The sequence below is a fragment of the Pagrus major genome, chromosome 24, assembly GCF_040436345.1.
Source record: "Pagrus major chromosome 24, Pma_NU_1.0".
Lineage (NCBI taxonomy): Eukaryota > Metazoa > Chordata > Actinopteri > Spariformes > Sparidae > Pagrus > Pagrus major.
Window position 1 is genome coordinate 16,174,800 of NC_133238.1, and position 27,432 is coordinate 16,202,231.

Sequence of the window (27,432 nt, forward strand, 5' to 3'; positions counted from 1 at the left end):
CTGGATTCTTCACTGCGGTCGCGTCCCTGCGGTCCTGCTCTCCACCGGTCTCCGGATCAAACCCGAGTCCTCTTTGTCCCGGACCGAGACCGGACCGGGAGACGTGTGGTGGATCTGGAGACGAGACCTTCAGAAAGTGGACTTGAGAGCGAGGACACTTGAATAAAGACAGAAGAGTGACGGAGCTCGACTTGTGTGGATCAGAGAGCGGACGGTTCTGCCAAAAGTCCAACATGTCATAGTGTTGTATTAGTGGAGATGGACACCAGCAGACTCACACTGACGATTTACAAAGCGGTGCTGTTGAACAAAAGGAATATAGAGGTTTAGAAACAGCTGTTGTTGACGAACCAGAACCAGAACCTGAAACACTGATGGCTCATTTCATCATTTCATCATCCGGGCCACGGGCTGAACTGGACCTGGATATTGAATGTGTGTGATTGAGTGTGTGTGTGTTGAGTCACACAGTAGGTGTGGATCAGAACCGGCTCTGTTTGCTGCAGTTTGTCACTTTGTGTTTGTCTGTGAGTCACTTTAACAGTGATTAATATGAAGCATGAAGGTTTGTACTGAACTCAGCGCTGCTGCTATAAATGTGCTGAACAACATCATTAATACACTTTAAATAACAACATTTCAGTCTTTGTGTCGTGAAACACACTTCCTGCCCCCCAGCTGTTTCCGGTTTAGAGTTAACTTTCACTTTCACTCCTCCTCGTGTCGCAGCAGCTTCTTCTCTCCGTTTGAAGGTAATTTATTTAACGGACATTTGAGATGTTTCACACTTTAATGACTCTGCTCATCTTGTCACTGGTCACTTTTGTCCGCGTGTTGCGCTAAAAACAGCAGAAATCCGCTCGTTCAAACTGAACAAACTTCATAAAAGTCAACTCGGAGGCGGCTCTCCGCCAATTTGTCTGTGAAATCAGAGCAGAAGTGGAGTTAGTTGGTCAGTATCTGAGCAGAGTGGTTGTCACTGTGTAGCTCCACTTACTGATGACTGAAGGCAGCTTTTCCTGCCTGAATCAGCCTGTGGAGGAGGCCGAGACGAGCCGCCGCTCTCCCGCTGTCTGACGCACTAAACGCGGCTGGAGAGCAGCTGTTCGCCTGGATGCGGGAGCTGGAGGTGCTGAGGGGGCTGCAGCACCCCCTAAAACGAGGCTGTAACATGGGCCGAACTTACAAGAAGGCCCGAATCATTCAGAATTTGTCATCGACAGCGTTTCACACAGTTTATAAAGGTCCTCTTAACTCAACAACTCACAAAATGGAGCGATTTTTCAAGGGAGTCTGGGGACTTCCTGTCCCTCCTCCTCTCCCTGCTGCTGCTGACTGCAGCTGATGTGACTTATAATATGTTGGTGTTCAGGTTCTTGTTCATAATGATCAGATACGTGTTGTCCTGGAGATTCAGATGAGTCCAAACACATGAGTGTGGCCCACCATTTACTATGACGTCATCACACAGACTGAGCCCTCAGCACCAGCTGCATGAAGTGGAAACACGTGACTGAAGTACCTCAGGATTGTAGTTACGTGTAGTACTCGAGTAAATGTACTTTCCTCCACTGTTACTGGTGTTTCTAGAACAGTGAGTCCAGTCGTGTCTCGCTGGTTAAACTGGTGTTCAGAGCAGACGACTCACTTCCAGTCTGATGGCTCCATGACACCATCTAGTGGACTGACAGTAGAAGTGCAGCGTTCATGTGACGCTGATATGAAGCAGCCAATCAGTGGAGGAGCAGCTGATGTTCTGACAGGAGACATGATGGAAAGGCTGATTTCAGTTGATGTGCAGATGAATGATTTGTGTTTCCTCTCCAGATGAAAGTGTGTGTGAGCTGAGCAGCATGAATCAGTGTGAGGACAGAGAGGAGGGAGGCCCTCCCTCTAAAACCACTGGACCTGGACCTGGACCTGGACCTGGACCTGAGCCTGGACCTGAACCTGGACCTGAGCCCAGCTGTGTGTCCTTCAGGAGTGACGAGTCAAAGGAGATTATTATTAATTTTAAAGGACAACGACCTCCTGCTGTAAAGAGGTGAGCTGTTAATAACATTAATATGTGACTGATTCGTGCTTTAACTGTGGAGAAAGATGTTTTTTGAAACCTGATGTTTATTTTCAGCTTCGTTCTTCTTCACTTAAATTTATATTGTCACTTTAGAAAGCGGCCCAACAGAACCAGTCTTCAACTCTTCATTTCACTTTATTGAATTAGTTTGGTCCAATATTCTCTGAAGTTTATTCCTCATGTTTTCCACTATTTTATGGACACAAGCTTCTGTGTCTGAAGACTAGAAAGTCAATTAACATCTCTGGTGGTCGTCTTCTCTGTCCAACAGGAGACCAGCCTCTACTGGACCTGGACCTGGACCTGGACCTGAACCTGAACCTGAACATGGACCTGGACCTGGACCTGAGCCCAGCTGTGTGTCCTTCAAGAGTGACTGGTCAAAGGAGATTATTACTAATTTTAAACAACAGCGTTCATCAGACAGACAGTGAGTTGTCCTCATGTTGCTCTCTGTTGATGTTTGTCCTCATTAAATCCAGTCTGACCAGTTGTCCTGATGGTCTTCATGTCCTCAGAGTGATGATGGAGGTCAGAGCAGGATCAGTATTAAAGGACAGGTTCACAGTTTTTCATGTCTGTCCCTCAACAACTCTGACGACAGTGTTCCTCCTGTGTACAAACAGCAGTGACTCACCTCCTGCTGAGTTCTGACCCCTGCTGCTGAGGAGAGGAGAGGCTGTGTGTTATATCTAACGTTACAAGGGCCCGACCCATCCGGGCTTCATGGGGCCGGTACTGAAACCCATATTAAGGAGTAAAAAACTCTGATAACTGATATATCAGCTGATTAAACCTTTTAATTATGCAAACAAATATATAAAAACACATAACTTCTTTTTTGATCTGTTAAATATAGTTCAAACACTTGAGACAAAGATATGAACTGAAGGCAGAACATTTTACTGTTTTACAATATTTAGTGTTAAAGGCGTCTAAAGGTCAACTTCTGCCCAATAATGATTATTATCAGATCGGCTATAATCAGCTGATTAATCGGTCGGACCTCCAATTTTTACTTCATATAGTGTTTGTTTGTGAAACATGCAGTTAAAACACTTTGTGTTTCAAATAGTTTTATTATGAAGCTTCACACAAAACTATTATTACAGTGCTTCTTTTTTATATAAACAACATATCGAAAAGGACATGAACAAAAAATACAAATATAAATAAATAAAAGGAAAAACAGAGACCCACATCCCAACTTACAACAACCCACCCGGGACTGCAAGATGTTGCAGGTTTGCAAGATGCCAAGTTTTCTCAGTTTTCCTTTAGTTTGTCCTGAATGAAGAACCGGATCATCTCAAGGTGGAGTGTGTCCATCAGCTCTGTGAGCCACAACTTCAGTGTAAAAACAATTTGTAGGTTTATTCTCACTTTGATTCAGTTGATCTGAGCTCAGTCTCAGTCTCTGACAGTTTGTGTTAAGTGTCTTCAACTGTTAAATCAGCTGCTGTAGTTGATGTGAAGTTCAGACTTTCCATTCAAACACCTGCCAAACACAATGGCAACATCGCATGGTCTCAGGCCAACAGCTGACGGTTCACTATCAGTAATGCAGATTTTCGCCTTCATTTAACATCTCCTGCGTTACACCATTTGGAGTTAACAAAGACAGCAAGCCTTCCACCCAACACCTTGCTGCTCTGTTTGTCTCTGTGAAGCCGGCTAATTGCATTGAACAGTCTGGTATTTTCCTGTTCGGCCATGTCTTTGTCAGGCGGGACACACTGAACTCCCGGTACTGTCCACTGACTTAAAACTGGTTAAAGTACTTAAACCAATCTCCCTAAACTGTGGTACTAAAGTTAATAATAGTAAAATAGGGAAAAAACAAAAAAAATGACGGTAAGAAAGGGGAGAGGGGAGCTGGTGTGTCGGGCTGCCACTCCGTTTTGATGCTGGAAGTGGGAAGTCATGCCATTGTGACAGTATGAACCAACCAACAATGGACCCAGCAGACACAAACTCTTTGGAAGAGCTGAAGGAGTACTGCAAAATTTTTGAAAGACTGAACTGAGCCATCACAGGCTTCATGGACTTTAAGCACAGGCTATTCAGTGTTTCCCACACTTGGGCTCTACTTGGGCGGCCCACCCAGGTAAATTGAGACCCGCCCAGGAAGATAAAACAAACATTCCAATCTTTCCCAATCAAAGATGTAATTTTACAGTGCACACAGACAATCTGCCCTCCAGCCCCGCCCGCCTCATCACGCAGCATGCATCAGCTCTGGCATCAGCAATTTACTTCAGCTTTGGCGGTGTGGTTTTATAGTCCGCTGGTAAAAAACAAAGAAGAAGTGGAGTATTTAACGCAGTTGGCTTGACCGGAACTTCCGCTGCAAAGAAGACAGCTGACCATCATCGAGATCAAGCCCCAGGCAGAGCGCCAGGCCTTGAAGCCATTTTTAGTAGTGGCAAAGCCGTGTGACTAGATCGTCACGTGATGCACTGGGGCCCAAAAATTCTTCGCTATTTTTCTGTCTTCTAGTTTCTCCTCACAGGGTGTTGGGGTATCTCAGTATTTCAGAAAAAACATGCCAGAATTATTTCATTCAGTACATATCGATAGGTTAAAGTTCAGCCATTGTGTCAATAATCACCCAAAACAACACACGAACAAGTTGATGAATAACTTCAGAGTCACACAAATCAGACAAATTAAACATCATAATCAAGTTTGGCCCGGGTCCGTTGTTTAATGACCTGCTTTTGATGTGAGCATTAAATCAGAAGTACAAAAAAGAAACCTGTGTTTGTTTTTTGTTATCAGATTCATAAACAAATAAATAAATAATGAATCATTTTTTCATTCTCCAATGTTGGAATCTCAACTGAATACAAGTTTATTGTGACTCTTCACCAATTTGCACTGGACAGTTAGCATCCAACTAGCTTGTGTTAGCTGCGTGTTGCTGTCCACAGTATTTTAGGGATCAAGAGCTGGAGGGACTAAACCAGACAATCTGCTGAACCAACCCAGTAAACTGACTGACTGTTGATTCACAGTGGGATCAGCAGTACCATCAACACTTTGATGTCAGGGGAAACCATCTGATTCAATGATGTCATCAGCACTTTAACTCAAAGGACCTTCAGCTTGTGTTTGTCTCTGAGTGGACAGACATAATGTGGCTGATTCTTCATGATTCCTCCACAGAGTCGACCAGGAGAGCTCAGAGGTTCCCAGAGGTCCGTCTGCCCAGCAGCATCAAACACACCTGGACTCCATATTTATGGTCTGTACATGAACAACAACTACTTTTACATCCAGTCTGTTCACAATAATCTCCATGCTGCACTTTACAGACCAGTGGTGAATCTGTCCAACATGGATCTGATGTTTGGCTCCATGATGTTAAATGTTCTCATTCACATAATATTCTGTTCCAGCTGCTGGAGGAGAACATTGTCACTTTTGTGAAGAACGAGCTGAATAAGGTCCAGAAGGTTCTGAGTTCAGATTACCCAGAATGCCTCGAGAGTCAGAGGGAGGATGAGGAGGTGTTGGATGGTGAGGATGAAGAGCAGAGGAGGAGCAGCAGAGAGGCATTTCTGAAGATCACACTTCACTTCCTGAGGAGAATGAAGCAGGAGGAGCTGGCTGACTGTCTGCAGAGCAGTAAGAGGATTTCTCTAAAGATTTAACATGATGGATCAATGAGTCAATTTGTAATGTCTCAACAGAAGGAGGAAAACTTGTTTATATGTGCAACTGTAGGGGAAGGAAATTGTCATATTTTCTTCATAAGTAACTTAATGAACTTGTTTGTTGTGTGTTTATTCAGGAAGTCGTTCTGGAGTTTGTCAGCGTAAACTCAAATCTGACCTTCAGAAGAAGTTCCAGTGTGTGTTTGAGGGGATCGCTAAAGCAGGAAACCCAACCCTTCTGAATCAGATCTACACAGAGCTCTACATCACAGAGGGAGGGACTGCAGAGGTCAATGATGAACATGAGGTCAGACAGATTGAAACAGCATCCAGGAAACCAGACAGACCAGAAACAACAGTCAGACAAGAAGACATCTTTAAAGCCTCACCTGGAAGAGATGAACCAATCAGAACAGTGATGACAAAGGGAGTGGCTGGCATCGGGAAAACAGTCTTAACACAGAAGGTCACTCTGGACTGGGCTGAAGACAAAGCCAACCAGGACATACAGTTCACATTTCCATTCACTTTCAGACAGCTGAATGTGCTGAAAGAGAAAAAGTTCAGCTTGGTGGAGCTTGTTCATCACTTCTTCACTGAAACCAAAGAAATCTGCAGCTTTGAAGAGTTCCAGGTTGTGTTCATCTTTGACGGTCTGGATGAGTGTCGACTTCCTCTGGACTTCCACAACACTGAGATCCTGACTGATGTTACAGAGTCCACCTCAGTGGATGTGCTGCTGACAAACCTCATCAGGGGAAACCTGCTTCCCTCTGCTCGCCTCTGGATAACCACACGACCTGCAGCAGCCAATCAGATCCCTAGCGAGTGTGTTGACATGGTGACAGAGGTCAGAGGGTTCACTGACCCACAGAAGGAGGAGTACTTCAGGAAGAGATTCAGAGATGAGGAGCAGGCCAGCAGAATCATCTCCCACATCAAGACATCACGAAGCCTCCACATCATGTGCCACATCCCAGTCTTCTGCTGGATCACTGCTACAGTTCTGGAGGATGTGTTGAAGACCAGAGAGGGAGGAGAGCTGCCCAAGACCCTGACTGAGATGTACATCCACTTCCTGGTGGTTCAGGCCAAACTGAAGAAGGTCAAGTATGATGGAGGAGCTGAGACAGATCCACACTGGACCATAAAGAGCAGGGAGATGATTGAGTCTCTGGGAAAACTGGCTTTTGAGCAGCTGCAGAGTGGCGACCTGATCTTCTATGAATCAGACCTGACAAAGTGTGGCATCGATATCACAGCAGCCTCAGTGTACTCAGGAGTGTTCACACAGATCTTTAAAGAGGAGAGTGGACTGTACCAGGACAAGGTGTTCTGCTTCGTCCATCTGAGTGTTCAGGAGTTTCTGGCTGCTCTTCATGTCCATCTGACATTCATCAACTCTGGAGTCAATCTGATGTCAGAAGAAGAGCAATCAGCATCCTGGTTGTCTCAAGTGTTCGGAGGCAAATCAACACGTTTCTACCAGAGTGCTGTGGACGAGGCCTTACAGAGTCCAAATGGACACCTGGATTTGTTCCTCCGCTTCCTCCTGGGTCTTTCACTGCAGACCAATCAGAATCTCCTCCGAGGTCTGCAGACACAGACAGGAAGTAGCTCACAGACAAATCAGAAAACAGTCGAGTACATGAAGGAGAAGATCAGTGAGAATCTGTCTCCAGAGAGAAGCTTCAATCTGTTCCACTGTCTGAATGAACTGAATGATCGTTCTCTAGTGAAGGAGATCCAACAGTACCTGACATCAGGACGTCTCTCCACAGATAAACTCTCTCCTGCTCAGTGGTCAGCTCTGGTCTTCATCTTACTGACCTCAGAAGAGGATCTGGACGTGTTTGACCTGAAGAAATACTCTGCTTCAGAGGAGGCTCTTCTGAGGCTGCTGCCAGTGGTCAAAGCCTCCAACAAAGCTCTGTAAGTTTTTTTCAGAATGCAGTAAATGTGCTGTTATTGACCCAAATAGAAATAATGTTCTTGTTCTGCTCATTATTCTTTATCCAGGCTGAGTGGCTGTAACCTCTCAAAGAGAAGCTGTGAAGCTCTGTCCTCAGTTCTCAGCTCCCAGTCCTCTAGTCTGAGAGAGCTGGACCTGAGTAACAACAACCTGCAGGATTCAGGAGTGAAGCTACTGTTTCCTGGAGTGGAGAGTCCACACTGCAATCTGGATAGTTTGAGGTCAGATCACTGTTTGTTGTGAAATCATTTATATATTTCTGGTAGATTTTTTTGCTATCAAACTTGTTTTCTTTCAATGTACCTTTCATTAATTCATCTCCTGCGCAGCACGAACAATGAGGATGGAGAACCTCATTTATGTTTGACATCATATGACTTTGATAGCTGGATGTCCTTTTATTCTCGATTCAGTCATAATTTATTGTCACGCTGACAACATGTTTAGAACTGAACAGCACTGGGACAAGAGACTATATATACCAGTCATTCCCAGGGAGTTTTTTATTTGGGTTGCCAAATATATTTGCAGACTTTTCTTTATAGTCTTTAATATAAGATTTTTATCTGCAGTACACCTTTGAGCCAAATCAAGCACTTGTTGGTATCCAGTGCTTGATTTGTAAATCAGGAGGTGTCGAGCACAGAGATGGTCCTACTCTGGTGGGTCCTTCCTGTGGACTGCTACAATGGTGGGGAGAAATGGACTTTAGGCCCAATGTTTTATTTACAACCACAAAAATCAGCAGGCCAAGAAACCCTATGAAGTGACATGTTCCATCTGTCTGTCTATCAGTCCATCTCTGCTCCATCTCAGTGAGATGGACAGCGTCACACTTAGACACACATCCTGACTGAGTTCATCATTTCACTGATTCACAGCTAAAACACCCACTTGCTTGTAGGACTTACAGTGATCATGTGCCAAAATATTTAGACACTAAGAAGCATTGAACCACATTCCAGCATAGTTTATGTGACATTACAACTCATAGCTTCAGGAAACCTGACCACTCTGTCTCTCTTTGAAAACTGCATTGAGATGATCTCATTCATAATGTATTTGTAACATATATGTTTTTGGTGAACACAGTAGTTATTTAATGAAGTATCTCTTTGAAATGGCTGGTGTATTCAGCAGAATATAAGTAGACGTGGATAAATAGTTTGGAGTGTTAATTTATGCACAGATCTGCTCTTTTCAAGTTGATTAGGCCTATTGCGAATTGGGTCGCAGTGTTATCATTTTTAAAATGTGGGACCCCCTGGGGTGCTCCTGCAGCTCAGTTGGTAGAGCATGTGTCCCATGTACAGAGGCTTTGTCCTCACTGCAGCAGCCCAGGTTTCAAGTTCGACCTCTGGTCCTTTGCTGCGTGTCATCCCCCCTCTCTCATCCCCATTTCCTGTCATATCTGTGAGCTGTCCTATATAAATAATCCTCCTAATATAAAGCCATGAAAAGGCCGATAAATACTTTTTTTAAAAAATGGGACCCCAGAAGAAAAGTTTGGGAAAACCTGATACTTTATCACCAAAACTCAACATTTACCATGTTATCTGTCTTCTTTTTTTTCTCCCCAGAATAAGTAGCTGTAACCTCTCAGAGAGAAGCTGTGAAGCTCTGTCCTCAGTTCTCAGCTCCCAGTCCTCTAGTCTGAGAGAGCTGGACCTGAGTAACAACAACCTGCAGGATTCAGGAGTGAAGCAGCTGTCTGTTGGACTGGAGAGTCCACAATGTAGACTTGAAACTCTCAGGTCAGAGAGTTCAATTAGTCTCAAATGATTTGTTTTGTCTTTAACGTTTGAATTCAATTCTCTCTCATGTCAGAACTCTTATGTTTTAAAACAGTGCCACTTATTATTGTTTCATGTCTGTTTAGTCCAGATTTAGTCTTAGGCTGGATTGCACCAACAAAGTTTAACTTTAAAATCAGATTAAATCATGGTTTAAGTTTAAATTCTGTTGCACCAAACTTTAGACCTAGTTTAAAATTAAGAGAGATTAGATTTAAACCTCTCTTTAAACCTCAGTTTGATTTTTACTCTAACCCAAGTTTAAATTTAATTCTGTTGCACCAGAACTTTAAACTCCAGTTTAAACTGTGATCGAGAATTAATTTTAAACTGACAGTTGGGAAGGTTTAACTTTAACAATGGCTGCATTCCTGAGGTGGATGGAGCAAAATAATGAAGTTCCTCGATGAAAACTTAGAGACAGGCTCAATCCTTTTGAATTTTATAATGAAGATCACCCGGTGAAGATGGTAAGGATTACTTACCATCTTCCCCGGGTGAGTCTGAAGTGAGCTGGTCCAAGATGCCGTCGTCGTCATACGGATTTTGTAATGGCTCCATCTGCTGCGGGATGAGAGAATTGATTTTTTCCGCCAGTGAATCATCTTTCTTTGGCGGAGGACCTCCTCCTGTGATGAACATCTCTCGTCTCACGGTCGCCGCATCTTTTTTGGCTTTTGTTTTTAAGTTTTCCAGCAAGCTTTTAGCTGAGCGACGTCTCTTTTCTGTTTCACTCCGGTCAATCTGTTAAAACTGTCAGCCAGTTGCTGCCAAGCAATCTTTCTTTTTCACCGTGCTGTTGTCCGTTTTCTTGTCTTATATTATTTGCCCATATTGCTCCATTAATTCGTTTTTTTCAAAGGAGGAAAAGTTTGAGCTTCTCTGCCGAGCCATAGTAACGTAGCCAATCTGTCACAAGTGACGCTAGGCTAACGTTTTTGCTAGCTAGCAACAATGTAACGTTTAATCGGAAAAGCACCCGTTGAAACAATCCGGGGTCCTGACAGCACGCTTCTGATGTAGCCTATATATTTAATTGCATATTTAATTATTAATTTTAATTTCGATATCCACAATTATCCCTATTGATTTAAATCAGTTTAAAACTGAGTTTTACTAAACTGAGATTAATTTTAAATGGTGCAACAGAGCTCTGCTTAATTTTAAACCTGGATTAACTCATTTTAAACCTAGTTTTACTAATCTCTGATTAGAGCTAATCTTAGATTAAATTAAACCTTGTTGGTGCAATCCAGCCTTACTGATTTTTCATATTTCCGACATATTAGAGTAAAACAGAAAGCAAGTTCACATGTGCTACAATGATATTATAAATACTGTAAATGTCTTTTTTACTGTTCACGTTCCAGGCTGAGTGTCTGTGACCTCTCAGAGAGAAGCTGTGAAGCTCTGTCCTCAGTTCTCAGCTCCCAGTCCTCTAGTCTGAGAGAGCTGGACCTGAGTAACAACAACCTGCAGGATTCAGGAGTGAAGCTACTTTCTGCTGAACTGAAGAGTTCACACTGTGTCCTTGAAACTCTCAGGTCAGATAGTTTATTGTTTGTCTCAAATTATTTCAGCTATTTTCTTTTACGTTTGAATTCAATTCTCTCTCTCATATCAGAACTCTTATGTTTTGAAACAATTCCACTTATTATTGTTTCATGTCTGTTTAATCCAGATTTAGACATTTTGATTTTTCATATCTCCATCATGTTTAGAGTAAAACAGAAAGCAAGTTCACATGTTCTACAATGATATTATAAATACTGTTAAACCTAATGTCTTTTTTACTGTTCACGCTCCAGGTTGAGTAGCTGTAAACTCTCAGAGAGAAGCTGTGAAGCTCTGTCCTCAGTTCTCAGCTCCCAGTCCTCTAGTCTGAGAGAGCTGGACCTGAGTAACAACGACCTGCAGGATTCAGGAGTGAAGAAGCTGTCTGTTGGACTGGAGAGTTCACAATGTGGACTGAAAACTCTCAGGTCAGAGAGTTCAATCTGTCTCAAATTATTTGTTATTTCTTTAACATTTGAATTCAATTCTCTCTCTCATATCAGAACTCTTATGTTTTGAAACAATTCCACTTATTATTGTTTCATGTCTGTTTCATCCAGATTTAGACATTTTGATTTTTCATATCTCCATCATGTTTAGAGTAAAACAGAAAGCAAGTTCACATGTTCTACAATGATATTATAAATACTGTTAAACCTAATGTCTTTTTTACTGTTCACGCTCCAGGTTGAGTAGCTGTAAACTCTCAGAGAGAAGCTGTGAAGCTCTGTCCTCAGTTCTCAGCTCCCAGTCCTCTAGTCTGAGAGAGCTGGACCTGAGTAACAACGACCTGCAGGATTCAGGAGTGAAGAAGCTGTCTGTTGGACTGGAGAGTTCACAATGTGGACTGAAAACTCTCAGGTCAGAGAGTTCAATCTGTCTCAAATTATTTGTTATTTCTTTAACATTTGAATTCAATTCTCTCTCTCATATCAGAACTCTTATGTTTTGAAACAATTCCACTTATTATTGTTTCATGTCTGTTTCATCCAGATTTAGACATTTTGATTTTTCATATCTCCATCATGTTTAGAGTAAAACAGAAAGCAAGTTCACATGTTCTACAATGATATTATAAATACTGTTAAACCTAATGTCTTTTTTACTGTTCACGCTCCAGGTTGAGTAGCTGTAAACTCTCAGGGAGAAGCTTTGAAGCTCTGTCCTCAGTTCTCAGCTCCCAGTCCTCTAGTCTGAGAGAGCTGGACCTGAGTAACAACGACCTGCAGGATTCAGGAGTGAAGAAGCTGTCTGTTGGACTGAGGAGTTCCCAATGTGGACTGAAAACTCTCAGGTCAGAGAGTTCAATCCGTCTCAAATTATTTGTTATTTCTTTAACATTTGAATTAAATTCTCTCTCTCATATCAGAACTCTTATGTTTTGAAACAATTCCACTTAATATTGTTTCATGTCTGTTTAATCCAGATTTAGACATTTTGATTTTTCATATCTCCAACATGTTTAGAGTAGAACAGAAAGCAAGTTCACGTTTTACAATGATATTATAAATACTGTTAAACTAGGGGTGTGCGATATGACGATATTAGATCGTGAAGGATGAGAATGTGTAGACGATCTGCCAGAGTGCAGAGATCGCAGGATCGTCTAGGGCAAAGTCTATAAATTGCAGTTCTATGCTGATGCACAGACGCACCTAACGTATTACGTCGTCAACCTGACCGACCAATCATAGCGAATTACGGGCAGTGACGCGCTTTCTTACCGGCCTCCTTGTTTATGTGTGTAGCGGTAGCCACATGCAGAGCCATGGCTGAAAGCCAAACGGAGGAGTTGGTCGCTTTCTAAAAAAAACAAAAAAATCGCATTTCACCATCTCTCATCTCTGCCAGTTAGCCCCTCCACCTGCCGCCTCTCTCGGGTGCGCACGCACGCACGCACATATGAATAGGTCGCGCTTGGCCGCTAATAAACCGTAAATGCGCTAATTGTACAGTGTTCAAATTACCGCGACCCCCCCACCCCCGTCGGATAGTCCCACCACTGACGGACCCTTTTCAATAAGCTATTTAGTGTTTTGATATACTTAAATCCTGTTAAAATGACTGTGTTGAATAAAACAAACAGTAATGTCTTCATTGATATTTTACTTTCATGTTTCTTTTATGTTGCAAGAGTGCACTTTATCAGAGTGTTGTTGTTTACCTTTTAGTATGTTTACGTTGTTTGCACATGTTGGCAAAACTGCAACTATTTAAATTAAAATCTGTTCAGAAAGGTTCTTTGGCCTAAATTGTCTGTTTTTCTTTTTTTGATTTAAAATCGTGATAAAATCGAAATCGTGATTTTATTTTTAAAAAATCGTGATATGATATTTTTGCCATATCGCCCACCCCTATGTTAAACCTAATGTCTTTTTTACTGTTCACGCTCCAGGTTGAGTAGCTGTAAACTCTCAGAGAGAAGCTGTGAAGCTCTGTCCTCAGTTCTCAGCTCCCAGTCCTCTAGTCTGAGAGAGCTGGACCTGAGTAACAACAACCTGCAGGATTCAGGAGTGAAGCAGCTGTCTGTTGGACTGGAGAGTCCACACTGTAGACTTGAAACTCTCAGGTCAGATAGTTCAATTTGTCTCAAATTATTTGTTATTTCTTTAACATTTGAATTAAATTCTCTCTCTCATGTCAGAACTCTTATGTTTTGAAACAATGCTACTTATTATTGTTTCATGTCTGTTTAGTCCAGATTTAGTCTTGTTGATTTTTCATATCTCCAACATATTAGAGTAAAACAGAAGGCAAGTTCACATGTGCTACAATGATATTATAAATACTGTTAATGTCTTTTTACTGTTCATGTTCCAGGTTCAGTGTCTGTAACCTCTCAGAGAGAAGCTGTGAAGCTCTGTCCTCAGTTCTCAGCTCCCAGTCCTCTAGTCTGAGAGAGCTGGACCTGAGTAACAACGACCTGCAGGATTCAGGAGTGAAGAAGCTGTCTGTTGGACTGGAGAGTTCACAATGTGGACTGAAAACTCTCAGGTCAGAGAGTTCAATCTGTCTCAAATTATTTGTTATTCCTTTCACATTTGAATTCAATTCTCTCTCTCATATCAGAACTCTTATGTTTTGAAACAATTCCACTTATTATTGTTTCATGTCTGTTTAATCCAGATTTAGACATTTTGATTTTTCATATCTCCAACATGTTTAGAGTAAAACAGAAAGCAAGTTCACATGTTTTACAATGATATTATAAATACTGTTAAACCTAATGTCTTTTTTACTGTTCACGCTCCAGGTTGAGTAGCTGTAAACTCTCAGAGAGAAGCTGTGAAGCTCTGTCCTCAGTTCTCAGCTCCCAGTCCTCTAGTCTGAGAGAGCTGGACCTGAGTAACAACGACCTGCAGGATTCAGGAGTGAAGCTACTTTCTGCTGAACTGAAGAGTTCACACTGTGTCCTTGAAACTCTCAGGTCAGGATTTATTACTTTATTTCATTATTTCATGTAACTTTACAATTGGAGCAGGTCTTGATCATACTCTTAATATTATTCAATATATTTAAGAGACCCAACATTTCCCCTATGAACAAGCACTTGAAACAGTGTTGAGAAGAAAAATACTGCTTCCAATTAGGTAAAATTATTCTTCTCGCTAAGAGGGTGACAAAAGCAATGCTATCAGATTGTGCCCTTGGAAGATTATCATCCTCACATTGAATACCAAATATGGCCGTGAGAGGGTTCGGGTTTATTGGTCTTTTAAATATCTTGGATAGGGCATTGAATATAGAGGACCAGTAACCTGAGAGTCTCGGACAAAACCAGAATGTATGAGCTAATGTCGCAGGTGAAAAATTGCATCTATAACACAAATTATCCATTGCTGGATACATCTTTGCGATTCTGGCTTTAGACAAGTTCAGTCTGTGTGCAACTTTGAATTGAGGTAGGCCATGTCTGGCACAAATTGATGAGGAGTGTATTCTTGAAAATATGTCTGACCATTCAGTATTGTAATTTGTAAATTCAGATCAGCCTGCCATGTTTCTCTCAGTGCATCAATAGATGCCAGCTGTAAAGATGAGAGTTTCATATATATAGCGGATATTATGCCTTTGTTAGATGGAGCTGTTGGAAACAAAGTATCCATGGGCTGTTGTTCAGGGATTGCAGGATATGATCGTGTTTGGGTAAGAATCCAATCCCGGACCTGTAGAAATCTTAAAAAATGTGATTTTGGCAAATCAAATTTAGCTCTGAGCTGGTCAAATGAGGCAAAAGTACCTGCTATGTACAGATCTTTAAATGAGACAATACCTTTCTCGCGCCAGACTAAGAAAGAGTCATGTTCAAGTGAGGGGGGAAACTGATGGTTTGCCACGATTGGGGCACAAAGCGAGCCAGCCTGCCAGCCAAAGTGTTTTCGCACCTGAGCCCATATACGCAGAGATTGATAGACTAGGGGGGCAGTAGATGCACGGCGTGGTGCGATAGGCATTGCCGAATACAACAAGGCTGGGAGGGATAATGGGAGGCTTGCATCAGCCTCCATTTGGACCCAGGCGGGGGCCTCATTGTTAGCATGTGTTTGAAGCCAGTAAGCCAAGGCTCTCAGGTTACTCGCCCAATAGTATAATTGGAAATGGGGTAAAGCCATCCCACCCACAGATTTGGGTCTTTGTAAAAATTCCTTACGGATACGAGGTGGTTTCTTATTCCAAGTGAAGTCAGAGATAATCTTATTGAGATGTGAAAAGAAAGATTTGTTGATAAAGATTGGTATAGTTTGGAACAGGTATAATAATTTGGGTAATTGTTCATTTTTATTAGGTTAATTCTGCCAGCTAATGAGATAGGAAGTGTAGACCATTTGTCAAGGGCCATCTTGGTGCGCTCTAAAAGAGTAGCAAAATTAAGTTTAAAGAGGTCTGAAATTTTCCAAGTTACAACAATACCCAGGTACGTGAATTTATCAGTAGACACCTTAAAAGGGTAGGAGGTAAAAGACAGTGATTGTGCGGCAGAGTTGACAGGGAAAAGTTCACATCTGACATTAATCTTATACCCAGAAAGCTTGGTAAAACGATCTAGTGTAGTCATAACATGCGGTAGAGTATTCTGGGGGTCAGTGATATATAACAATAAATCCTTAGCATATAACGATAACTTATGTTGAATTTTGGAGCAAATTTAAATCTCTCTAGACACTGAAAAAGGTAGCCCCACTCGACCCGATCAAACGCTTTTTCAGCATCCAGAGAGACAATTATTTCGGGTAGTGGCTGATTGGGATCCGCGTCATGCATAATATTTAAAAGCCGACGAATATTAAAAAAAGAGAGGCGTTTTTTATAAAAACCAGTTTGATCTGGAGAAATAATCTACAGTAGGGTAGTTTCTAGGCGGTGAGCTAAGATCTTAGCTAACAATTTGCAGTCCACGTTCAGGAGTGATATCGGACAGTAAGACCCACAACTAAGGGGGTCCTTACCCTTTTTCAGTATAACTGAGATAGAAAAGAGAACCTGAGAGAACGTGGATGGAAGTTGGCCCTCGTATCATTCGTGGACAAGAAAAAATCTATTTGTGTGTTTATGTGGTTAACGAACCCTTCATCACTGAGTGAAGCATTGTTAAAGCGCCACGGGATATTTGCAAAACTACAGGCCCATGATCAGAAATGACAATGCCTTCGTACCTGCAATCTCTGACTGAGGTCAACAACTGGTTATCAATTAAAAAATAATCAGTGCGCGAGTAGGAATGATGCACAGGGGAGAAAAATGAATAATGTCTTAAATCAGGGTACAGGAAACGCCAGGGATCAGTTATATTATATACTTGAAGGAAGGAATTAATAATCCTCGCTGATCTTGTTATATTGTAGGGGGTGCTAGAGGAGTGGTCTAATACCGGCTGTAATACACAATTAAGGTCACCCCATAGAATAAGCCTGTGTGTGTTTTAAATTGGGTAATGAAGATAAAAATGTCTTCAAAAATTGTGCATCATCCCCGTTCGGCGCATATACATTAGCCAAAATTATAGGTATATTATATAAGGTACCTGTGACCACAACATATCTCTCTCGGTGGTCTGCAGTGACAGTTTGCATAATAAAAGGAGTATTGTTATCAACAAGAACTGCAGCTCCCCTAGACTTGCATTGATAATTGGAGTGATATAATTGCCTCACCCAGCCTTTGCGTAATCTGTTATGGTCGGAGGTCGTGAGATGGGTTTCTTGAAGGAAAGCGATATTAACATCAAAACTTCTCAAATAGGATAAAACTCTATTACGTTTGATAATGTGATTAACTCCCTTGGTGTTCCAACTAATACAGTTCACTGTGATATCGTCATTACTCCTGGTCAGCACTGAATTAACCATAATCAGAGGTAAACAGGGAATTGACTGCTGTTAAACCATCCACAGGATATCACTGACACTACCACGGACCCATTAATACAAAATAATAAGATAAACATACAGACAAAAAAAACATCATGCCCCTTCCCAGAATTACCTCTCCCCAAACGAGAGGTAAGAAGCCTCGTACACACTTGGTACTCTTCCATTGCGCTTTCATATGCAGAAAAAAAAAACACACTGCTTATTAGAGTGTTATATGTTTCAGTAGTCACAATTAAAGAAAAACTAAAATTTTCTATTCTGGTCTGCTAGAAACGAGGATATGAGCTTGCGAGCTGCATATCAAAATGTAAACATATGAACATACCAGTACTGTACCTCAGCTGAGGCTAGGATCACAAAGACTCAAGAAAAATATATGCAGTCAGTCTCTTGATATGCGTAATTGTTCATCCAGATACATCCCATACCAGAAAAAATAAATAAATAAATGTGACATAGTTGTCTCTCTTCCTTCCTCATTATTAATAGGTCTATAGAAAATAAATTAGGGACTGATCATAACTCGAGTCCAAGAAGACATGAAATAGATAATAAGGATAATAATAACAATGATGATGGTATTTGGATGGGAAGCAAAAAACTTGAAACTTAATTCAGTTCGAGGTAACAAAAATATAGCTACATCATTTAAGAGATCCGCATATACCACGAAATACCGATACCGTTTTCCTACGTCTTCGGTGAGGGTTGACTCCGTCTGGCGAGGAAATCTTCCACGTCCGCGGGATCCTTGAAGGAGTGTGAGATGCCGTCACAAGTGAGACGCAGGTCGGCTGGATGAAACATGCCATACTTGATGTCCGCCTTTCTGAGCTTCGCCTTGACCGGGTTAAAAGCTGCTCTGCGGCGGCTAAGCTCGGCGCTCGTATCCGGGAATATGTGGATCCTTGCCTCTCTGAATTTTAGTTCGCCCTTGTTTCTGGATAACTGCAGAATCTTTTCCTTATCCGAGTAGTAGTGAAGTCGCACAATCATGGGTCTGGGGCGGTTGCCAGGTTTGGGTTTCGCAGCCAGAGTCCTGTGAGCACAGTCGAGCACCAAAGGGCTCGGTATCTCCTCGCTCAACACCTCGGTAAAAAATGAGGCCATGAATGTAGTGGGATTGCCGTTTTCTGCGCTCTCAGGGATCCCGATAATCCTCAGATTCTGGCGGCGGCTTCTGTTCTCTAGGTCATCATTCCGGTCCTTTAATTTCCCGATTTCCCATTTGAGCTCCGAAACGACGCTCTCCATGCTGGTGATGCTGGAATCATGACGGTTCAACGCGCCCTCGATCTCCCGAACAGTAGTTGCCGTCTCTGTCTATGTGGAGTGCATAGACGTCATTTCAGCTCTGAACTCTGTTTTTAGAGAGCCGATGTCAGCCTTTGTTTCTCGACGGAGAGCCTCGAGGTCTTGTTTGATTTCAGCACGAAAAGTCACCATCTCTTGTTTAATTATATCGGCCAGTTGTTGCCGAGAAGCCTCCAATCTCGGCTTTAAGTAGCTGGGCAAGAGCGTTCTCCTCGGGTTGCTGTGGCGAAGATGGGAGGTCCGGGTGGTGGGTGGTGGTAGCGCTAGCATTAGCCATGAGCATTTGCTTGAGTGATGGGCTAGCTAAACTTTGTGCTGTTGCCTTGGTCGACTTCTTATGAGTTTTACTCGCCAACACAGACAAGTGTTTCTACAATATATGCGCAGCAGAGTTATGCCACCAAAAAGTTAAAATGTCGTGTCCTACTCAAAGTGTTACGTTAACATATACAGAGCGTGTTGGACCTGCGGCTACTCCATGTCTGGTGCAAACCGGAAGTCCCAAAAAAAACAACCTTTTTACTGGCAGAAACCTCGAGCAGAACCGGACTTAGTGGTGGGCCGCCATCCGTCTCAACTAGTTGGGTTGAGAGAGAGAGAGAGAGACAGAAGCCCCATTCACACTGCCTTTTCAAGGCGGGAATCTTGTGCCGATATTCCACCTCGCTGTAGAATAGAATAGATGTTTATTGTCATTGTTTCAAAAACAACGAAACATAAATAGCAGCTCTTAGTTTGACAAATAAATATCAAATATCAACAAGTATAACAAAATAGATAAAAATAGTAAAATATATACAACAAGATAAATAGACACAAGATTCAAGTATGTAGGTAATATGTACACAAGTGAGTATGTGTGTGGGGGTGGTAGTGGAGGGTTATTGCACTGGTGTGAAGTCTTTAGAGAGTGAGGGGTGAAGGGAGGGTTGTGCATTTCACTGCCTGTGGGAAGAAACTGTTCTTCAGTCTGTTTGTTCTAGATCTGATGGATCTATATCTCTTCCCAGAGGGCAGGGGGGAGAACAGGTAATGTCCGGGATGAGTGGGGTCCTTAACAATACAGCTGGCCTCCTTTTGGTGTCGGCCAGTGTAAATGTCTGTGAGAGGGGGTAGTGTCGTCCTGATGACACGCTCCGTTGCCCTCACTACCCGCTGCAGGTCCTTCCTGTCCTGTGTTGTGCAGCTGGAGAACCACACCGTGCAGCAGTAGGTCAGGAGGCTTTCTATCGCTGACCGATAGAAGTTGGTCAGCAGGTGGTGAGGGAGGTGAATGTGCTTTAGCTTCCTGTAGGTGTGAAAGTTACAAAGGTGGAATGGGGGGACAGTTTCATTCCACCTCTGATCCTCCAACAGAGGTAGTAACACAGCCAAAACACAGGCGAGATGACCTGCGTGGACAGGAGTGTGATGTTCTGATAGTGTTCATAGTCTGACAACTTAACAGATCCTTCACTCATCAAAGTAACGATACAAAACCAATGACATCACTAATCTATTTTTATATATACACATAAAATGTGGGTCTATCAGTCTATTCTGCACTTTAGTCCCGACTTACATATCTCAACAACCATTGGATGGGTTGTCATGAGGTTTTTCACATTCGTGCTCCCCTCAGGATGAACTGTAATTACTTTGGTGATCCTCCATCATCAGGTCATCATTTTAATCTGTACAATATGTTGGTTCATGACCAAATATTAGCAAAACTAATGGCATTTCCATCAGCTTCAGTTATACTCTGTGTTCAGTGCTGATTAGTAAATTAATGAAAACTAAGATGATGAATATAATAAACATTAAACCCTTAAATACAGATGTGCACTGAATCATCAGGACCCTCAGCTGATCGTTGATGTGTGTTGTTTTGTGTGTATGCAGGCTGTCAGGCTGTCTGATCACAGAGGAAGGCTGTACTTCTCTGGCCTCAGCTCTGGACTCCAACCCCTCCCATCTGAGAGAGCTGGACCTGAGCTACAATCATCCAGGAGACTCAGGAGTAAAGCTGCTGTCTGCTCGACTGGAGGATCCAGGTTGGAGACTGGACACTCTCAGGTATGAAGAGTCCTGCTGCAGCCACAGACAGTCAGTGTGAGACTCTGTATCTCGACTGTAGATGGTTCAGTGTCGGGAGGTCTGCTTCGTTTACTCCACCTCCAGTTGTTCAGCTCAGTTCAGGAGAAAAGGCAGCATGGCACGAAGCCAAGAGTTACAAGTGAAGAGATGAAGATCAGCGACCAGGAGAGTCTTGGCACAAACACTAAAGTTACACCTCTTTTTTCAGACTAGTTTAGTGCCTGTTCAAAATGTGCCTGTTTGATTTGTTGGCCTCTGGTTTTGCTGCTTGATGAACCGTCATCCAAACTACTTCACACTCCACACTAATTGCAGAGGGTTATCAAAACATTAACATTAAATCTAATTTCCACCACGTCACTGCTGTGTTATGATATTAATAATAACAATAGACCCTCTGTGTCAGATGTGTGATCAGAAAATACTGAACCTCAAATTCAAAAGTTTTCTGTGACACATAAATGAATTTAATCACTGAATGTCATAGAAACACTTTCCCTGAACTGGAGAATCAGTGTTTCTGCCAAAGTGCTTGACTTTGAACTTAAAATGGTTCTGACATGGATCTTTATCAACACTGGAGTAACTGCATTCTAGATCATCACTGACAAGTGTATCTGTGCCTCAGTGTGAAACTATTTACAGACTGTAACAACTGTCTGTGGCATCAGTTTAAAGTGAACAGAAGATATGAAACAGTCCAATAACAACGTTAGATGACACGAGGTGGAACATTCCCGTCACATCACCATAACAGCAGCAGTGCATAGATTAATTTAAGATGGGTCAGTGGTGCCGTCTTGGCTCCTGTCATGAGGAAACTGCTGCTCCAGCTGAGTTTGGGCTGTTTTGGGTAGTTGTCATTATAACAGCCTGCAGGGGCAGGAAAGTTTCAGTGTTTTGCACCGTCAGCAAAATCAAATGACAAAAGAAAAGAAAACATTCAGTGATCAATCATCTGCTCCATTGATTAACATGATATGTGACCTGTGCAGAGCTGCAGCTCTCTACAGTAGCTGGTGGACCTCTGGTTTAATGCTGTTGTAATGTACTTCAGCCTGGCTCGTAGCTGCTGACTGAGCTTCACTTTCAGCTGTTCTGGAGTCGTGTTCAGGTTCTGCTGGTGGAAATCCAATGTTTCCTGATTTTGCTGCTTCACAATAAAAGCTTTCAAATAACTACATAATGCAGGACCTTTATTGTGAAGGATGTATAGGAAGTGTTAAATGAAGGAAGATGGCGTGACAACGTTGCATGAATGGACTTTTAATTTCTCTTGTGTGGCAGCTGAAGTGTATGGGCTGTCGTCCTCGAAAGGTGTCGGCGTGTAGTATGTTGATAAGAGATTCTTCGGAGGCAAGGCGGAGTGTATTAGACAGAGCATTCTTTATTGAAACAGATTTCAAGCCAGCGTCCGAACCAGAGTGTGCACTCCCTGGTATTCTCAAATCTTGGCAAAGTGATGCCCAAAATACTTTGCCTTCTGCTCTATCAGAACTCCTCTCAGACCCTCAGTCTTAGGAGATCAACCAAAATCACCCCCGTTCTCTGGTGTGTGTGTCTTTTTAGAGTCTCTTCGCTCAGGTCCGCCTGTTTCTCTAATTGTTTCCTTTTTGGGGAACTAAGGGCCCTTCTATCCTATTAGAAAAGGATGGGTCTGCATAACATCTCTCTCTCAAGAGAAAACGTGTACATGGAGGTGTGTGCGTGACTATGTTAATGTTAGTCTCTATATACTTAAATGGAAATGTGTACATTAAATCAACCCTGAGTCCTCTTCCTATCCTTAGATGGAAATGTATACACTGAACCTCTGAATTCCTCAGTCCTTGGTGTGGGCCTCTTCCTTTAGCTATTCTCTGAAGCACACTACAGAACTAATGTGTTGTTATCCTGAACATGAGATCTCTACATTGTCTCCTTCCCAAATATACTTAAATGAAAGCATTTGATCCTGTCCTGTCACTCAGAGCTCAGAAGGTATAAGAAACACTCAGACACTACATAGCAAACAACACACATGGTTTCAGTTACTAACTGAGTCCATCCACACACTTTATGGCCGACTACAGTAATAACAGCGTGCACTTTACTGTGACTGCAGCAACGTGCTCGTAGCTCTGTCACATACCAGAGAGACTCACTCCTACCAACACAACACAGAGTAGTGTTTGTTGGCACTAATTATAGGGCTGCAACTAACAACTATTTTCATAATCCATTAATCACATGAAAAGACAAAAGCTGATTTCTTTTATATTTCCAGCATTTTATTAAAAAATAAAAAATTGCTGTCACATTTTCCTCTTTAGTCTTGTTCAGTTCACTTTCAAACAACTTCAGACTGTAAAAGCAACATAAATGTATTAGAGGTGTGGAAATGTCTCCATTATAAGATGCATCACGATGCAGAGACAGAGCAGAATCCAGAGTCTGCAGCTCATGTTGATTGTTGATTGTTCGGCCTCAGCTGGACAATAAAGTTACGTTGTGACGTTGCTCCCATGTTTTGAACTGTGGGAGGACTTCTGACTAACGTTACTGATGTAGGAGGGATGTTGGAGGGAGGCAGAGATCATCTGAGAGGGATTAAAAAGAGTGTTTTTTAAACGGACATCTCGGGACACATGTCAGATTTTATGAACTTGCTGTGAAGCAGGAACTGGACGAGACTTCTGCCTCACAACAATTACTAATCACGTCGGCCATTTTCAGCTGAAGCTAACGTCTGCAGCCATAAATAATAACTGTTACAGCAGCCCAGCTGATCAGCCGAGATCTGAGGAGGTGCTGTCAACTCTGCTGTCCAACTCTGAGAGAGGTGTGTGCAGCAGAGTCAGTAGATGTTTCATCTTAAAGCTGCCATGTGAAAACTATATTATTGTAGACACATGTGAAAGACGCTGCAGATGGAGACATGTTTTGTTTGATTACTGAAAAGATGCAGCTTTTATTTTGTAGCCTGCTGTAGTCTGATTATTGGAAGGACTTTCAGAATAAAAGGGGAATTTAAATGATGAAAAGCAGCCGTGTGCAGTGATACAGATCATCGAGGATGACGAACACTGAGATGCATCGAGAATCGTCGACAGCTGAATCGTAATGGAATCGTGAGGCCGGTGAAGATTCACACCTCTAAAGTGTTTGTTACATGAAGAATGCAAAAGTAAAATATAGTTTGTTTTCTAAAGTGCACATAGCACTCCTTCATCCTCCACCATTGATAGTGGCCTCATGTGTGTTAGCAGCATACTGAGGATAGCATCAGTCAGAGCAGCTGCTGGCTGTGGTGTCATGGGGCCTCCTTCCTCACAACGTAGTCGCCCATGTTGACTTGTTTCTTTGTGAAGTGAGAGACACAATATTATATAATATCAGTGTGCAGAGTAGCACAATTCACATGAAGCTCAGTGAACTCAGTAACTGCCTTGTTGTTTGAGGTAATATGTGCTGATGTAAAGGGCAAATACAGATCAGGCCTGTACAATATAACACAACAACATAAGAGCAGCACTTCCTCACAACATGTGAAAAGTATCAACACATTAGAGAAACACATGTTCAACATGTAATAGATTACAAAGGGTTTGTTGAGCCAGTAGATGAAGAAACATGAACAGTCCTACTAGGGGAGAACCCAAAGAGCTGTGATCCAGCAGCAGTCTATGTTCTGCTGCCACAAACTGAGGGACAGTGAGTGACAGTCAGCTGAGAGTTGTTCATGTTATATGTGACGACACTTATTATTTAGTGTTGTGCTGTTATTGTCAGCTTTGGTTATAGTTCTGTCTCTGTTGTGTTTTGATCTACTGTACAAGTCTTTACACCAGAATGTTCTTCTTCTTTATCTTCTCAATGTTTGTGCGCCTGCTTTGGCCACATGTTTGTGTTACATGGTGCCAATAAAGACATTTTTGAATTTAGAAAATGAAATAAAACAATAACTGGACATTGTGAATGCAGCCTGAGCCGTGCACTGAGAATAAAAAGGACATGTAATATATATTTGAACAGAACAGATATGCTCAAGTTTCTATTGTGCAGAAATAAAGACTTGACTTCAGACGATCTCTTACTATGACATGAAATATTGTGAAAACTCCTCTCGTACGTTTTCTGATGATTTATTACGTATAAACTGTATTTGTTTCTTTGCACAGTGAAACAAAGCAGCAGAAACACAGCGAGAACAAAAAGCAGACTGTGCAGCTGAGATTCAGAAAAGCCCTGGAAGCTTCAAACAGGAATCTGACCTCAAAAGTTCTGACATCCAAATCCAAAAGTCCTGTAATATACAAACATAAGCACAAGCTGACATTGGATCAGACAGCAAGCGTCAGGTAGCCCACAGGAAACAGCAGCAACATCCAATAACATAAAGATGAAGTCATAAATCCAAACAGAGGTTTGTGTGTGTCCTCACATGTTGTCGTCCTCTTTCACACACACCAACATCCTGTGGCTCACTCTCAGTGTGTGAGGAGAGTGGCAGAGGTGAAGAGGTTCAGGGAAACAGGGAGAAGCAGCCTGATGGACATGTTGTGTTTCTGTGTATGAGTCATGTCATGTCCATGTTTGCATGCTGAAAGAGGATGTGCTGCTCTGACCCCCCTCCTCCTTTCAGGGTGGAGCCTGCTGGAGTCCGATGGTTGACACCAGGTCTGAGGAAGTGTGAGTGTGTTTTTACTTTGATTCAGCTTCACACTGTGACATCACTCAGTCACATCTGTGATGTCATCACCACGCTGATGATACATTAATAACTGCAGCTGTGTTGTGTCTTTTTCTCTCCATCAGATTCCTGTGAGCTCACAGTCGACACAAACACAGTCAGCAGAGACATCAAACTGTCTGACAACAACAGGACGATGACACGTGTGGAGGAGGATCAGTCACATCCTGATCATCCAGAGAGGTTTGACCCCTGGCCTCAGCTGCTGTGTAGAACTGGTCTGACTGGTCGCTGTTACTGGGAGGTCGAGTGGAGAGGAGGTGTTGATATATCAGTGAGTTACAGAGGAATCAGCAGGAGAGGAGACAGTAAAGGCTGTTTGTTTGGAGTGAATGATCAGTCCTGGAGTCTGTGGTGTGATGATGATGGTGGTTACTCTGTCTGTCACAATAACAGAGAAACAAACATCTCCTCCTCCTCCTCCTCGTCCTCGTCCTCCTCCTCCTCCTCCTCCTCCTTCTTCTTCTCCTCCTCCTCCTCTGGTAGAGTAGCAGTGTATGTGGACTGTCCTGCTGGCACTCTGTCCTTCTACAGAGTCTCCTCTGACTCACTGATCCACCTCCACACCTTCAGCACCACATTCACTGAACCTCTTTATCCTGGATTTGGGTTCTTCGGGTCCAGTCCTGGTTCCTCAGTGTGTCTGTGTGGTGTTTAGTCTGCAGAGTCTCCTCCTGTCACAGAAACATTGTCAGTGCTGAACAGTTGAGTCTGTACAGGATCACAGTCACATCAATCTTTCAGCTTCTTGTAATAAATTCATCAGTGAACTTTGTACAAAATGATTCAAACTGATTGTAAAGATTGATGGTTTCCTCGTCATCAATGATTCTGTTCTGCACATTAAAACTGAGACATCACTTCACTTTGTTCTGCACTTGTTGTATTTGACAGTCGTCAGCATGAAGCTGGTGACTCACAGAAGGACTTTAACAGGCAGCCGCTGTAAAGACTTTAAAACAGGCGTAACGTGCGTCTCCTTCTGGTCTGAGTCAGCAGTCGTGCAGCAGGATGTTGAATTAGCTGCTTTCATAATGTTTCTGTGTGAGTGTTACGGCCTCCGTTCATAAAAGTCAGAGCTGAGGCTCAGAAGGGGCTGGAGGATGCAACATATGAAGGACACCAGACACAAGGTTCATAGTTAACTCACAGCTTTTATTACATTGTTCAAATTATTCCCAAAAGAAACCCAGGAACAAACAAAAAGGGGCTGAAAGGAACAAAAGAAGGGAAGACGCTGGACCAACCAGGCAGTGGGCCGTCGTTCCCCGCGTCTCCCCCTGAACCACCTCGATGAAGACTGATCCTAAAACAAAGAAAAGGAATAACTGAACCAGCGGTGACCTCCGGCCCAAACTAACACAGTGAACTAAAATAACACAACCCCAGCACCAAAACTATGGAGGCTGACAAACCAACCTGTGGGAGGAGAGGAGGAAACTCTCCGACACGACGAGGACAAGATGACGGGAGAAAGTCACGACCACGTCCAAAATAAGAGCGAGAGCCAGATGGAGGAATGACACAAGTGGTTTCTTTGACCAATCAGAGGCCAGTAAAGTCAGCTGTGAGATGATGTCACCGAAGCTGTTGTGTGACTATTATTCCTGTAAGTGTGCAGATTCCAGATCCCAGTGTCAACTTGTGGACCAGAACCAGGTCACTGAATGCTTCCTACAGCACTGAAGATGTGGACTCCCATCAGGACGTCTCAACACAGCAAAGGATGTGAAGAGAAAAGTGAAGAATCCACTTTGTTGTTCTGATCCCTGCAGCTCTACGTGCACCAATCAGCTGCAGCACATGCATCATGTTCTGGTGGCCATGAAAGCGTTGGTTCTGTCTGCCGGTCCAGAATCTTCTAAAGAGCCTCAGTGTTTC

At 42.6% G+C, this 27,432-nt stretch overlaps 1 protein-coding gene across 1 annotated transcript; it reads left to right on the forward strand.

Annotated features, from left to right (window-relative positions):
• The first annotated feature begins 692 nt into the window (after positions 1 to 692).
• LOC141020484 (NLR family CARD domain-containing protein 3-like) lies at positions 693 to 26,416 on the forward strand. The gene is made up of 9 exons (XM_073495571.1): positions 693 to 752; positions 1,828 to 2,044; positions 5,246 to 5,324; positions 5,479 to 5,707; positions 5,874 to 7,668; positions 13,451 to 13,624; positions 20,625 to 20,798; positions 25,444 to 25,555; positions 25,589 to 26,416. The coding sequence occupies exons 2-9, from the start codon at positions 1,854 to 1,856 to the stop codon at positions 26,207 to 26,209; spliced, it is 3,375 nt and encodes a 1,124-aa protein (XP_073351672.1). The 5' UTR covers positions 693 to 752; positions 1,828 to 1,853; the 3' UTR covers positions 26,210 to 26,416.
• Positions 26,417 to 27,432: the final 1,016 nt, after the last annotated feature.

Coding starts and splice junctions, on each gene's coding strand:
- LOC141020484 (XM_073495571.1), top strand. CDS start 1,854: ATGAATCAGTGTGAGGACAGAGAGGAGGGAGGCCCTCCCTCTAAAACC. Junction 5,325..5,478: donor ACCTGGACTCCATATTTATG/GTCTGTACATGA, acceptor ATTCTGTTCCAG/CTGCTGGAGGAGAACATTGT. Junction 7,669..13,450: donor AAAGCCTCCAACAAAGCTCT/GTAAGTTTTTTT, acceptor TTCACGCTCCAG/GTTGAGTAGCTGTAAACTCT.